This window comes from Lepisosteus oculatus, chromosome 10, assembly GCF_040954835.1.
Source record: "Lepisosteus oculatus isolate fLepOcu1 chromosome 10, fLepOcu1.hap2, whole genome shotgun sequence".
In the NCBI taxonomy this organism is placed as follows: domain Eukaryota; kingdom Metazoa; phylum Chordata; class Actinopteri; order Semionotiformes; family Lepisosteidae; genus Lepisosteus; species Lepisosteus oculatus.
In genome coordinates this window covers 4,283,746-4,299,028 of record NC_090705.1, presented here as the reverse complement: position 1 = coordinate 4,299,028, position 15,283 = coordinate 4,283,746, and the positions used below count along the sequence as shown (strand labels likewise).

The window sequence follows — 15,283 nt, the reverse complement described above, 5'->3', positions numbered from 1 at the left end:
AACCATGTCTTGGAGGTAAAATATGTGAAACCTTGAGCCTATTTGCATAAACACTATCCATCCTTTAGCAGGAAGCTGCATATTCCTGATCAGGGTCAAAGAAACCTGGAGCTTCAGTTCTGTTGACCATGCTGTATTGTTACTAGTACTGTATAAGGCTAATTTGAAAAATCTAAAAGAATTTCTGATTTTGCCGTTTATCTAAACAGTTTGCCAGAAAATCTCTGCGGAAATTCACTTTCCAATAAAACACTGAATAACAACAACACCCCAAAAAAAAAGCTTTCTTTGCCTGTGATTACACCTGCTATGTCTTCAGTTTTTTTAATTATTTTTACTTAAAGCAAAGTAAGTAATGTATTGCTTTAAAGCTGACATCATGTTTCTTATTTCAGAATGTTGGCTTAAACAATGACGTAAGTGCTAGCAGTGTGAGCTCTGCAGATTTCAGTGGCTTGGTGGCAGAACCTAAAATAACAGGGCGCTCACATTCCTTGGCTTTGTCATCAGATGAGGTAAGACTAAAGGATAAAATCAGCACATCAGAAGTGTTAGGTGTCATAGCTTTTATCTTCAACTCATACTGCTGGATCTAATCAGTATCTCATTTTGCATGAACCTTTCAAAGCAGTATTCCTCTGTAATATATTATTATGCTGTATATTATATTCTGTACATATTGTATGGTCCATGGATTTTTAGGAAGAGAGATTAATTGTTTTTTAGGAATTACTAAAACGCTTCACAAAACATTTTTTATTGTTGATCAGATTAGAAAATGTTTATAACAAAATGTCTCCCCTACACTAGATCTTAATGCAAGCATCTCCTCAATGTTACTGTATGTTGGAAGAACTGAAAAGATACAAATAAATCTTTGCTGAAACCCTGTATTTTCAAAAGCAGTCTGAATGGAAAAAAAACATCAATCTGATTTTGCCAGAGTGGCCTTCATATTCTCTTCACAATCAGTTATATTTTAGTTTCATAATCTACTTGCTTATAATGATGTTATCAGAGTGTGTCCTGTTCTCTGTAGATTGTTCCTTGTTTTTAAAATAATGGGTGTATATTCTCTGTTTTCACTAACAATTTCTGATTCTTTTGTGCTGCCAATCTCAGAGTCTGGAGATGATAGATGATGAGGTGAGGGACAGTAGTATTGAGTGTAACTGGAATACGTCTTATTTTATATCTAACCCATTTCTCCTTAGCAGGCATGGCAGATTATTTAAACTTACAAAAATCCTTGTTCTTCTGATTAATATGGGGAGTCTTTTCACTTTCTTCCAAACAGCATCAAATGATTGCTTTTTCACATGTGACCATCTGAACTGTTACAATGGAGGCCATTTTAGAGAGGAAAACACAATTGTTTTTGAATGGACGCTTCAGTTTCATTGCAATAGAACAGCCTTTGAAGTACTTTTGATATGTGCTTTGAATTTGTCATTTGAAATCCAGCTTTTTATGCAGCTGCAGCATTCCTCTATTTATAGATACTAGACGACAGCCATTCCCCAAAACACCAGCAGTGGCAGAACCGAGCTGTTCTTGAGTGGAGCTGCCAGCAGGTCTCTCACTGGCTCATGGGCTTAAACCTGGAACAGTATGTCCCAGAATTCACTGCCAAAGGCATCAATGGAGAGCAGCTCCTGCAGCTGGATGGGAGAAAGCTGAAGGTAAAGGGGTTCTTTTCAGACAGGCATTATTGAATATCAGAACTTGAGACGTGCTGGTCTCATTTTTCCACTTTTTTTATAAAAATTGCCTAGTTCTTCAGATTTGAAATGGCTATTTCAGAAGTGGTCTTGAAAAATAAGATAAGAACTAGAAATTCTGCAATTTCCCTCACGGGATCAATAAAGTATCTATCTAAGTTTAAGTGGGTTCACAGGATAATTTAGAGAGTCAAGACTTAAAGTGCCTCTGCGGGCTTTTAGATACAATGTGAATTAGAGAGCTAAGAAAGGCATTTAGGGAAGAAATGTCCACAGTTGACAAATATCACCCTACAAGTGCAGAGCTCACACAGGTGTTGCTCCCCTTTGAAGAGACTTCCAGATGATGGTAGTAAATAATGATGGTAATTAATTTCCTTGCATGTCTGTTGTACTTTGCATCCCAAAGCTTACCAAGACATTGCACACATAGCACTGAAGTGAAGCCATTGAGCTTCAGCAGTCTAATTACATACAGTAGCAGTAATTAGTGGAGAAGTGAGTCATTACTTTTCCAATTGCATTAAGGTGGAACGCAAAGTGGAATTTAGCCTGGACACCTGGAATAGTACCCCTACTCTTAAGAGCAGTGTTATAGGATCTTTAATGACCACATAGTCAGGAATATTGATTACAGAATAGGTTAGCAATTTCTACTTGAAAGTGTCCCTGCTTGTGACAACGGGAAATTTGTTTCTAAATTATGGTCCAGAGGGAGCAGCGCCACCTACTGTTCAGCAAGCTCCATTTACAGCATGACTGTGGCTTTCCTATGAGGTCTCCCATACTGAGCCGGCCTTGCTTAGCTTCTGGGATCCGACATGATCAGGCTAAAAAGCAGTAACACTGCTCTCAAACGAACAGCTGGAAGAAAACGTGTCTTTATAAAGAAGCACGCCCTGCATCGTCATGCAGAGATTATCACCTGTGGATAAAACACATCACATCAAAAGAGTTAGTGAATTTCAGTGTCTCACGGGTCACGGATTTGGCTGCTGCATTATGTAACAAAGAAGATATTAATGATTTCCTAAGTGTTTTATTATGTGAATGTAGAGGAATAAGGGGTCAGAGACAGAATAAATCAAACACTGTACTAACTGTAGCAGTGGTTAATGTGTAGATTTAATTGGTTGTTTTTATTTGCTGTGGTTTTAGTCCCTGGGTGTTGTTTCTTCCCAAGACCGAGCACTCATTAAAAAGAAACTGAAAGACCTGAGGGCAGTCGTGGACAAGGCACTCAAGACCAGGGAGAAGCTGGAGAAACACAGGGAGAAGCTGTGGAAGAAAGAGCAGGAGCTGCTGCAGAGGGAAGCTAAGAAAACAGGCAAGACCAGTGGTGGGCCAGCAGAGGGCAGTGCTGAGTAACTATGACTCTCCAGAACTGCAACACACAGAAGCAGCATTAAGACTAGACTGGTGACTGAGCAGGAGTGCAAGGAATAACCCAATTTTATGCCAGTATGTCAGTGTAAAGGTTGACTGACTGCCGTTGATGCAAAGCTGTCTGGACTGCAGGGATCCAGTGGGTGGACATTGACCCCTGGCATTGCTTTGGAAATGCACTTCTGATCTCATTTGTGGGTTTGAAATTGTCCGTGAACCTTTCATGACTCTGTCCAGATTTGTGTCACCTGGCAATAATCTGCTTTTTTATTAATTGTATTTCATGCACTTTTCATGATAATGTTGGCCTAATGCTTAACTTCAGACATAACCGATTACATTTTATAAAGTGAAAATAATGATATACTGTAGACGTACCGAGAAGCAAAACTGCCCACTGCCTGAGTCCCCTGATATCTGGTTACGTACAAATTCAATCAGACAAAATTAAAAGTTGCTTGAGGCTACTTTGTTACTTACGCATGAAGTTTTTACTGTGGACAGAACGTGACCATTAATGTGGAAAGGTTAGAGTCAAGGCTGCACATCATCTGCTAGGCATGTCCAGAAACCCCCAGCAGGGCCAGAGAATTGTCTCAGTGCCACTGGGCGGGGGTGGGTCAGTGCTGCCTCAGCAGTCATGCACACCTTTCTCTGACCAGGCATTGACTGAGCGGTGTAAGTCGAGCCACGTCTGGGCCCCCAAATCTCAAATCGCACCTTTTACTACGTTCAGACTTGTCCTGGATCAGGGCAGGGCAATCTGAACCGCCTTCGTCATCAGCGACACACTGGAATACGACCTGCCTCAAAACAGAAACTGGGCATACGATACGGTAGAAATGTCTGTAGACATGGTGTGTCACTGAGGTGTAAGATGAACAGCAGTACAACTAACATCTGATCAGAGCATAAGAAAAGTTAGAAACAAGAGAAGGGCGTTCGGCCCTCCTGGCCCGTTGGGTAGTTAGAAATGAATCCGAGGATCCCATCCAGCCATTTCTTGAAAGAAGCCAGGGAATCAGCTTTAACAACATGACTGGGCAGCTTCTTCCAGACCCCCACAGCCCTTAGGGATCAAGAAGTAACTCCTGTTCTCAGTTTTAAATGCACCTCCCCTGGATAGTTTAAGCATTCCTAATACAGTGCCCCTACGTCTCATAACGGACATAAATGCAAATCAGTCACCCAGTTTGTGGGTAGATTCTCTGGTTTTGCAGCATCTGACGTCGGACATTAGACGTTCTTCCAGAGGTGAGGAGCATGAGCCATCGGCCATGTGACAGCATTGTGACGCTGTCATTGATGCTGGTTTGGCATTATTGCACCTTTGGTGTTTCATCTGAGGCGATTTGCAAATAGCTTGTAAGGACGTTCCAAATAAAAACATACTCACTGGTCATTTCAATATGCTTATCATGACTCTCATTGGATGACCATGATCTCCATGTCAGCCAGAGAGTTTCACATAATGCATGTATTGCCTCTCTGTACGCTGTCTCAAATAGTGCAGTTTCCACACATTAAAGCTGAAAAATTGACTCTACACTTTGCACATACCAGTCAAGGAATTTGAGACATGAAATGTCATTTCATTTTTTCCTTTGTCACCTGTTCTCATGTGAAAGAAATGTTCTTTCACGCATTGTGTGATTCACAAACATTAACTAGCTGATTTAGACATTTACTATATCAGTCATGCATGGTTTCTGTTTTGGGGCAGTATGCATTCTTCATCATTCCGATATTTTTGCAGTCTGCACTGTTTCATATTATATGAATTATGTTTCATTTTTCATGTCTGGAGATCCTTATTGCTGAAGTAACTGTACAGTTTTTATTAGACTTGCATGGAGCACCAAAAAGTTAGAATCATGACTAGAATCCCAAACATCAACATTTCAGAAAAAGAAATTGTCAATTGTGCTGCAAAAGTGTGATGTTTATTGAAAGGGGATGTTTATTTTATTTCTGTTCAGCTGTAGTCCATCCTTGCCTCTTTATCTGTGAATCCTGAGATGTAAATACTGTTTGTCAAACTGCACCTCTTCAGGATGTCCATAAGAGTAGTGAGTGGAGACTCTAGTCATTGTTGTACACATTGCATCACAACCAAAATGATACTTATTTATGAATCATCTGAAATGCAAATAAACAGCTAGTACTATAGTGAGAAACATTTTAGGTTTATATTGGTTAAATTATTTTTAGTTACATGATGTTTCTAGGCATTCCTGCTTTGTACATAGAAAAAGCTAGTGCCCCAAGGAATTTCTTTCATTTTTTATTGAGAGACTTATATTTTTATGTTTACTTGTGATTTGTTCTTGACAAGGTCGTTGAAAATGTAAAATGTTTTTAAAAAGTTTTATTTGTTGTAGCACTTACTGTATTAACTTCTTAATCTTTTTGTCATTATTTCCTCATTTTTCAGAAGACAGATACCGTATGACTCCAACTGACACAGAAAGCCCTGCTTTTTAAACTGTCACCTGACCAATTGTCTTCCAGCAACTGGCCACGTGACTGAGAGCAGCAGCTCAATCCCCCAGAGGATTCTGGGGAATGTGGTCCAAACAAGGCTGCCATCTTGTCTGGACTGGCTGTGCTCTTAGAATGTGTTAAAGTGAAAGTTACTTAGAATGGCTTAGGATCTCTGCAGGATTGATACGACTGTGAACATTTTAGTTTTGAACCAAAGGTATGGCCCCTGTTTTTGAAGTACATAAGATGAGTAGGGCAGGACAGAAATCAGCTTCTTAAATCTAATTATAGTAAGTCTTAATTACTTTAATGTCTCATTTGTGACAAATGGTTGATAAATAAGGCTTATTTTCTAAATGCAGTTTTTGCTTTTTATCATTCTAAAAGAAGAAGTGGTACTACAGGAATGTAAATCCTATAAATTACACTGCCTGGAGACCATCTTTTCAAAGCGAAAGACATTATTGTACTCTTTTTTTCCAAAGAAACACCAAACCTGAAATGTTAAGCCAGAAATATACTATTTATATACTGAGCATTAGTGTATAAAACTTAACAAAGCAAAGGTATATAGTTCAAAGATACTGAAAAAAGCATTGATACAAGCTTTGTTAGAAAACTGCAGAGGGAAGAACCTGTTTTGAGGGAATTGTTTCATCATTTAATTTTACTGTACTGCTGTAACTGTAATTACTTGAAGCCAGCTTCTGATGTGTGCTTTCAGTGTCAGACATTTATGAGCAGACGTAACAATAAACATTGCAGAAAAAAACTATATCAATTTTTTTATGATAAGAGTTTGTGGAGAACATTGATACAAAGCAGGAAACTCCTTGTGATGAAAGTGGTGCACACACAGGGGAGTACTTTCCTGTAGATGTTCAGAAATGTTGTTAGAATGTGATTTTTGTAAAAGCATTCATTCCAAAAAGCAATACACAGATGGAAAGCTCTGTTTTATACGTTGTAAATGTACTGAGGTTGCAGCATGATGACTGCAGTTGTGTGCAGTCTGTTCAGTCTGAATATGCAACCTGGGAGTTCTGGGGGACAGACATACAAGAAAGTAACAGCTGCTGTTTCAAAATAAATGTTTCTTAACAGGTTTTATAACTGAGTGTGTACTGTACATAGCATAATGTCTGTCATTGTTTATATATGTTGCATTGTGAGTTTTGTAACCATTTCAAGTACAATTGAACAGGCAGCTAAAAAAATGCATTGGATGAAAAGTTTGAGTTTCAAACGTTTGAAACTGTTTTTACTAGTTCATTATACAGTAATTTGATATACAGTAGAAATCCCATCACCTGAAGCAGAGCATTGGCTTGTTAGAAGTAAATAATTTATTTTCTTAATTTGTATTTGCATGCAGGAAATATAGGTGCTATGTGAGTTCATTTTCTTTCAGTGTGATTTACAGTAAATATTTTAAAACCCTGCTTGTTTAAGCTTCTGAAAGGCCTGTGATTAGATTCTGTTTCCTCTGTAAATAAATCTTCCATCAATGGGTGACACTTAAAGCAATTACAGTAAACATTCCTTTCTTAAAAAAATGCATTTTTTTAAATGCTGTATGAGATGTGTGTTGTCCTGTCAAAGAAAAGTTTGGTGGACAAATTATGACTTGGAGCTGTACAGTAACTCATGCTCGATCAGCAAGGAATAGTAGAACACACGATTGCTTTAAAAACTACTGCTAAGCTGGCTAATGATTACCATGCAGTGAATTCAGAAGAAACAATGGAATGGTGAAGATATCCGGAGATGTACTGTACAGTTTAGGTGGTAGGAGACAGCATGGAGCAGCATGCTGAAATTAATTTGCCTGCTTTCAGGTGCAGTTCAGTACTGACTCTGCCAGCTCCTGGTTACTCTTACTGAGTGGCTAAGCAGATAGTTAAATTGAGATTGTGTGATTCTCAGTCCCAGTCTGGTTCTTGGTCTCAGTCTGACCTCTTTGCTTTTAGACCTATTTCCTCGGTTTCAAAAATACTCTGGATGAAGTGTGTGATTTCAAAAATGTCAGCACACAATTGTATGCAGTCACTTCTCAACTTGTTAATTAAGGCATACTGGAGCTCCGTTATTTCTGACTAAACAGCTGTTAACAAGTGAAACATACAGTATGAATGAGGGAGCTCTCAAAGTTACTAATTAGCACAGGGTTCACCGATTTAGAAATCTCTTTCAGCTTTTTAAGAGGGAAAAGCAAATTTAAAAAATGGAAAAATTCAGATGGAAAAATAAAAATAAATTGGACTGTGACTAAGAACTTTGATTGCTGGAGCAAAATCCAGAAGATGTAGCTTTAGTTAGGGGTCACTTGGGATGGAGAAGCATTGTACTGGGGTATTTCTGCAACCAAAGCCTGAGTACAGAAAAAAAGTCTAAATGCCATGCATGGAGTCTGACGGCAACCAGCACTGATGTTCAAGGGCCTGGTCTGAACACAAACCAGCTGGTGTGGCTACTCCAGGATCAAGATTGAGAGTCCTGAGAACGGAGCAGTGGCTCCGCTAGTTGAATGCCAAGTTCGGGAGGGTGAATTTCAGGAAAGACAACTTATGCAAGGCCCGGGCTGATTTTTAACCAGGATGCTGGGGTAACACTCTTTCGGAAAGGGCTGCGGACTCCTCCACACTCCCGAAGAGAGACAGTGGAGATGTGAGAGCGCAGGGTGCTGAAGAGACTGAAGTCGGAGCGACGCATTCCAGGGGAAGTATGGAAGGAAGAATCGGTAAATGGATGGCCAGATCGTAAAGAGATTAGTTGAGTGTTGAGTGCCAGGGAAGTGTGTGAACCCTGGCGTGATTAAAGGGAATTCGGGCTTCAGTGTGTGAATCTCTCTGAGGGGACGCAGATAGAATGACCGGTGTAATCAAGGGTGAGAGAGTGGACTTGGACAGATCTCGGATCCTCACTGCTCTCTGAAACAGTCAGCCTGCCATCTTCCTGTCCATTCACTGTCATTAACAGAATACTTTCTGCCAGGACTGCAGGGCCGTGCCCTCCCTCACACAGTCGTTCCCACAATATTGTCTTTCTTTTCAGCATGGAATTCGGATCTAATTCGTTTATGGCCATCACACTGGTGCAGCTCTTTTCTCTTCATTGTGGTGCATAATTTGAATCACATCTTACATACGTGACACATCTTGATGTATGAAAATACTTGGCCCAAGATGGAAGCAATTTCGTTTTTATTTCAGGGCAAACATTTGCATGTCATTTGAGGATAATAAATCAATAAAATTGGAGTTAACCCACCATGGAAAGTTATTGCGTCTATAGTTCTACAACATTTAGGCTGTAAAAAAGTGCATCATTGACTACACTGTAAAGCAATTGACTAATGTTTTCTGTGTTCATTAAAAGCCATGTGCTCTGGAGTGTTACATTAAATTGCAAGCTCACAATTGTTTCCTATTATATTTTGTTGGAAAACGAAATTAAATTTGTTAAAAAAAGAAAACATTACAGAATAAATATATTGTTAGCCAAAAGTAGAATACATTTGAATTACAACTATTGTATTTTACTGACACTTTATCCAAAGCAACTTAAATTTGCACACATTCATAGAGCATGGTGATTTACCAGGGAAATTTGTGCTTCCCTCAAGTGTGCAACTAGTGTCTCACCTGAGATGTGAACCTACCACCGCCTCGTTATGAACCCATAAACCCTAACCACTGCGTCGCTAGAACACAGCATTGTCCAGGCAGGGATCAAACCTACTGCAAGAGGCGAGAGTGCAAGTAGCACTTTTTTGGGCACAAAATCTTTTAGAATTGTGGAACATTTGTAGGTTTTATAGGCCCCAAGAAGTACTAATCCTAGGCTACATAATTTAAGACATATGATGAAATGCAATTATATAATATTATCCATCCATAGCCACTTTATCCCATACAGAGTCGCAGGCGGGTCAGATCCTATCCCAGCAAGCAACAGGCACCAGGCAAGATACACTCTGGACAGGATGCCAGTCCATCCCAAAGCGCACACAGACATCACACCAGGATCCGTTTTCTCAGAAGCCAGTTCACCTAACAGTATGTCTTACTGTTAAGCCCACCTGGAAGAAACCCACACAAATGCAGGGAGAACATACAATACAAACTCCACACAGATAGCACCCCAGGTCTGGAATCGAACCCAAGGCCGTTGGGTTATTGCAAAGCATCTGTACTAACCACTGCACAAGTGTGACACCCTATATACAGTATATATGATATATCACCATAATATCTGATACATCTTATAGTGTATTTTTAGATTTGTTAAGAATACTGTACATTATTTGTATTCTTGTATACCTGTATTTTAACAAACTGTGAATCTGCACAAGTTGTGAGATGCCATCATTATTTAGTGAGTTTCCTCATGAAAAAAGGTAATCATGAAAAAAGAAAGTTCAGTTTTGTGGAAAAGTGGTTGAACACCTTCTGGAAATTTACAGTACCTTGGTTATTTCACATATAACATTGGCATCTGTTCTTTTTTCTCTCACTTAAATTAAAGCAGCAGTTTGCAGCTGCTGGGAAGTAGGACATTGGTAAGTACACAGAAGAGATGACAACATGTAAATGGCAAAAGTAAAAAAAAAACAAAAAGTTATTTGCTCACTAATGAAATACTTCTGTACCATTCCAACAGTTCCATTTATCTATTGCAAAACACTGCTTACTGTTCTGGGCTGTTTCCGCAGAAACAGGTTGTGGTCCAGCACTGTGTCACAGACAGTTGCTGTGCTTAACAGAAATATATTTCTTTAAATAATCTGAATATTCCAAATGGAAATCGGGGCCCCAGGCAACAACATTAACAGTGGACCCCAAACAAAGTGTAAGGACAACATGTCTGATACAGTACACAAAGGGGCAGTGAGGCAGCAGTGGTCAAAATAAATCAGTTAATATGACTGAGCGGACGTGAAGCCAGTCACAAGTTCTTTAGTAATCCTGAGCTTCTTCACAGCTTTGTTTGCTTACAGTTTTCTGTAGAACAGTTTAAAGGAGGCTGTACAGATATGGCAATGGTTTTTTTTTTTGTTTGTTTGATTCATTGTAATTTTGGAATATTGCATTTATAGGCACTGGTATAAAACAGCTTCAATGTTATCTTGTAACAACTTCATTTGTTGCAAATTTCACAAAAAGTAAATCTAAAGCTGTTCTTTTTACATTTATATTATTACTCTGAAGCAGAACAAGGGGACAGTCTACATTAAATTGCAGATACAGGCTTTATGACACAATGTAATATGGAGTTTATTTTAACATACAGTATATATCCTTCAAAACGTTACCAAATAAAAAGTACAAGCTTCTTTTGGCATTGAAAAATGTTTACTTTGCCATCAAGCAAATAAAAGCAATGTTACAAAACTGCTGCTGTGCAGTTTAAAGGCAAACACTGCTCTCTAAATTGATCAAGAAGCGCAAAATAAGTAGGAGTAGCAATATGGTTCACAACTTAACTCAAGGCCTAAGTGGGGATTGTAATTGCAGTGAACTGCCACTAGAGGCCACCAAAGGGTTTTACCTTTCTGTAAAGAGACTTGCTGGGTGTCAATTATAATAAACCCTCAGTTTACTGGATTAATGGGAGGGAAGGGGTGTCTGTTATCACCAAATGAGTCACAAATAGGTATTTTTCATCCAAAATATACACTATTATATTAGAAATTCCTTATATACTATACAGTATTGTACTGTATATATTCTTACTGGATCTTTTGACTTTTGGTGTTTTGCCAGCTAGGGAAATATATAGTAAGTGCCGAGTCTTACACAAACAGTGCAAAATGTTTTACATGCCTACTTAAATTTGAGAAGGTATCCAAACAATTTGTAGGCATTAGGGTGAAATGTCAGGATCCACTTTTATGTTATCCGGCAGAGTTTCTGTATCTACAGTGCATGCTGCACAAGAGCCACACTGATCAATCTACTGTAAAACCTTGCTTGGTCGGCATTTGGTCTAAAGATCTCCACTGGGCTTTTCACACGTAGGGTGGTTCACCACAAAGTGGTGCTCGGCCTGGTCTGGAGACTCACTGATTCAAAGTTGCAATGCAGCGAGATGTCATTTCTATACTCACACAAGTCTTCTGGAGGTGCAAGCTCAAAACAACGCCAAAAAACAGGTCACGTGGCAGTACCATACAGTACATGTTTGAGGAATTCTGCCTTGAATTTTTTTCCCCAAATGAATTTATTCTCTGCTCAGGCAACAGAAGGGATTTAGTAAGCCAAGGTTGTGATTAAAAGGCGGTGTTTTTATTCCCAGTATCAAGTTTTACATTCAGTGCCAGTGTTTGAAACAACCATCCACCCCAACTCAGAGCAAAGGGTCGGATTTCTTCTGTTCACTTTGTGATTTTAGCAAATGTGCAAAATAGTGCCTGAGGGAAATATCTCAGCTCTGTTTTCTTGTCATTTATGGTATATTATGTTTTCACACAAAACACTGCATTTATTTTACTGTCAGAACTAAACCTTTTGCCTAACAAAGCAAGAACACCCATGCACAGTGAATGGGTTCGTGATTATGTACATCTGAACAATTGCATGGGGTGCCAACTTCCTGCTCTCAAATAACCACCATGGACATTTTCACACATGAAAACACTCCAAGGAGACCTGGAGTTATGCAGGTGTCAATAAAAAATGAAAAACTAAGACGCGTTTCAGACAAAAACAACTTTAAACTTCATAATTACCCTGCCATTCAAAACTATTCAACCCTCTACAAAGTTTCCTCATTTTGTTTGAGCTTAGCATCATGACACATTCAAACAGGTCTTTATATTTAGTATCTACACAATTAGTCCAAATATAGAATAGTCTTAATAGAGACCATGAATGTACAAAACACACACAGCACAAGCTAACTGTGCTACCCACAGTCAGTACAGCATACAAGGAGTATGGCAATATCTTTGCATTCATATTGTTCTTACAAAAGTAGACAATAACATTAAATAAAAAAACATGAAAGAATGGAGTAAAATCCATGTCCAGTTTCCTGTAATTTTAATTAAATGGCCTTGGCTTCATATATTTGAAAGAGGTCCAGCACTAGTTTCTACAACAGAGCACCAAAAGCAGCGCACGTACTGTAGACCCTCTTATCCAAGGTTAAAGACAAGGTTCAAACATTCCCCTTTAAATTTGCCCATTAATCTTTAAAGACTAAATACACAGTCAGAGACTTTGGAAATCACAGTCACTTACAGTACATGCCAATGTTGTTTAGTAAAACATCAGCTACACTGGATTGTATTTGTTGCAGCTCGATTTTACTATTTCAGCTGGGTAGCTGCGTCAGCATGCGTAGGCTGCAAAGGAACAAGTAATAGGTTTATTCCATGCTGGAAAAAAAAGAAGAAAGAAAACAATGTTTCGGCCATGGAGCCTCTTTTAGGTGCAAGAAAGACAAGGCAGTAAGCAAATGTTCTCCCGCTACTTTACCTTTGTAATGTTGTTCAGAGGCTGCGGCACATTGAAGTCATTTCACGTGCAGTGTGCTTGTCTCATCAGTAGAGTGCGCTGCTCGCCACGATACTGTGAGTTTCTGTTTTGGAAGACGAAAGACGAAAACGTTCATTGACTTTCCAGGCGATTTATAAGACGGCAAGAAAATTTCAACCAGGATTTCTATTGGAATGCATCACATAGAGGAGCGTGAAGAATTTTACATTTCTGAATTTATCTACAGCAGGGTGGTCCAGCATCTCTTCATTTTTTTCCAGCACTACAAACGCTGGGAGGTCTTGATAAGTTGGTCCAATAGAAAGCCAATAATTAAGCCAATCTAATTAACAGCAGATCTGAAGTTAAAACAGTTCCGGGTAGTTTGGCACTCCTAATCCAGACTACAGATAGCACAAAGCTCTGTAAAATGTTCCAAACCCCTTTATATGAATTTTCTGAAGCCAGATCATTAATTGATTTGCAGAATCCATGTCTATTAAGCTGGATGTTGTTTTATCTGCACTGATGCTTCTTTGCAGTCAACATTTCTCTTTTGTTACCCATTTTATTATGTGAAAGTTCCCTGCTAAGAGTTTTGGCTCAGGAACTGTCAGGTTTAAACAAAAAAAATAGTGGCTTTAAAGGTCAAGGTCGTATCCTGACTATAGTAAACTTTAAAAAGATGGACTTTTTAACTGGTAAGAACAACTTCAGGGAGAGTGGCTACCACCATCCCTTAACAAGAAATACTGTACCCCAACACCAAGGACCTAATTCCAACTACTGCTTCTCCTAAAAACATAAACGTCTGAACCCCAGAGAGACACTTTTATGCTAAGATAACCCCTCCCTCTCTAATTAAACCCCTGCGAGAATGCACACCTTTCCATCATTCAATAAACAAATCAATAGGTTGGAAGAAACGATTTTCTAAACAGGTCTTAGACCGTGTTTTTTGCGGCCTCTAGTGACAAGTACGATCATTGCAGTCCTTCCACAGGACAACCTGTCACAAATCTTGATTTGCTTTATTCAACAAAATAATGCTTTTTAAAAAAAAAAAAACGAAAGGGTATTTGCTACCACGGTGTTAAATAATGTACTGACCTTTAATCCAAGAAAGTCACTGGATGGAGAACTCTTCAGGAGGAGAAAAATATTTATTATATAAGTTTCATTAAACAAACTACAGTACCTAATCATATTTTATTACAGCATTATCTTCTAAAACTAAAGCCTCTTTTTATAGTGCAGCTCTTCATCATTTAATGCCATGCATGCTGTTTAGCATGTTTCAGGCTCGGGATCGATGACACAACGTGGTGACAGTTCCTGCAGCAATTAGGTTTAGTCCGAACGGGAGGATGGCAGTGCAAATTGCCTTTAAATGTTGGCGTCACCACCTACACTGTAAACCTGCAAGAGCTGAACTAGAACTGGAACAATTTTCCCTTTTACACTACCTCTCCTCATAGTGGGCCTGAAGCACGTCTTAACACGTCTTAACTTAAGGGCGGAGCGGTGGCTCTGTGGCTAAGGATCTGCGCCTGTGACTGGAAGGTTGCCGGTTCAAATCCCACGGCCAGCAGAGGAATCCTACTCCGTTGGGCCCCTGAGCAAGGCCCTTAACCCCAACTGCTCCAGGGGCCCCGTACAATGGCCTGTGCTCTGACCCCAAGCTTCTCTCCGTGTCTGTGTCTCCATGGAGAAAAGCTGGGGTATGCGAAAAGACGAATTCCTAATGCAAGGGCTAATAAACATTACATTACTGGTCAATAGAGAGGCAGAAGCAATAGCAGTCCAACACAATAACACAATAACACCCCCCGTGTCTCTCGTCACGCCTGCTAAAAGGACTTGCTTGTACTGGATCGGGATCTATACTCTACATTACTCTCCACCCAGTATTCATGTGACCATGAAGAGTGGTCAGCCGTGCACTTGAGTTTCTGTCATCTTTGGAACAGGCCAGCATGTGAAAACTCTGCCCACTGTGGGTTTTCTTCAGGCCTGGATTCTTCTCCAAAGCACTTCCAGGGTTGGACACAGGAGCCCTGAAACTCGTCTTTGCTGCATTGGGTGATGGGTGTTGGGTGATGGCTCTAAGAAATTACAGGGTTTTGAGGAGAAGCCTGACCAATGGGCCAAAGCATGATCTCGTCAAGTTGACCTTATCAAGTTGAAGTTCACGCTTATTTGTCATTTCAG

General features: G+C 39.5%; 1 protein-coding gene and 1 long non-coding RNA gene across 9 annotated transcripts in view; one reads left to right on the top strand and one right to left on the bottom strand.

Moving 5' to 3' along the window:
• Nucleotides 1–6,704, top strand: part of ppp1r9a (protein phosphatase 1, regulatory subunit 9A) — a 61,213-nt gene extending 54,509 nt beyond the window's left edge. For 3 of the 7 annotated variants that reach the window (XM_069194760.1, XM_069194758.1, XM_015358079.2), the window contains 4 exons: nucleotides 396–515; nucleotides 1,123–1,146; nucleotides 1,500–1,682; nucleotides 2,880–6,704. In XM_069194760.1, coding sequence (XP_069050861.1) covers nucleotides 396–515; nucleotides 1,123–1,146; nucleotides 1,500–1,682; nucleotides 2,880–3,089 — 537 coding nt within the window. In that variant the 3' untranslated portion in view covers nucleotides 3,090–6,704. The remainder of the gene's footprint in view (nucleotides 1–395; nucleotides 516–1,122; nucleotides 1,147–1,499; nucleotides 1,683–2,879) is intronic. The other 4 variants (XM_069194762.1, XM_069194764.1, XM_069194763.1 and 1 more) reach the window with 4 other exon arrangements.
• A 5,913-nt stretch (nucleotides 6,705–12,617) lies between these two features.
• Nucleotides 12,618–14,638, bottom strand: LOC107078672 (uncharacterized). Of its 2 annotated transcripts, XR_011190590.1 has the most exons (3): nucleotides 14,183–14,638; nucleotides 13,073–13,175; nucleotides 12,618–12,972 (listed from the first exon to the last, which is right to left on the bottom strand). It is a non-coding gene; the product is annotated as an uncharacterized lncRNA (long non-coding RNA). The 2 variants fall into 2 exon arrangements; XR_011190589.1 differs by lacking the exon at nucleotides 14,183–14,638 and having other exon boundaries at nucleotides 13,073–14,037.
• Between the last annotated feature and the right edge of the window lie 645 nt (nucleotides 14,639–15,283).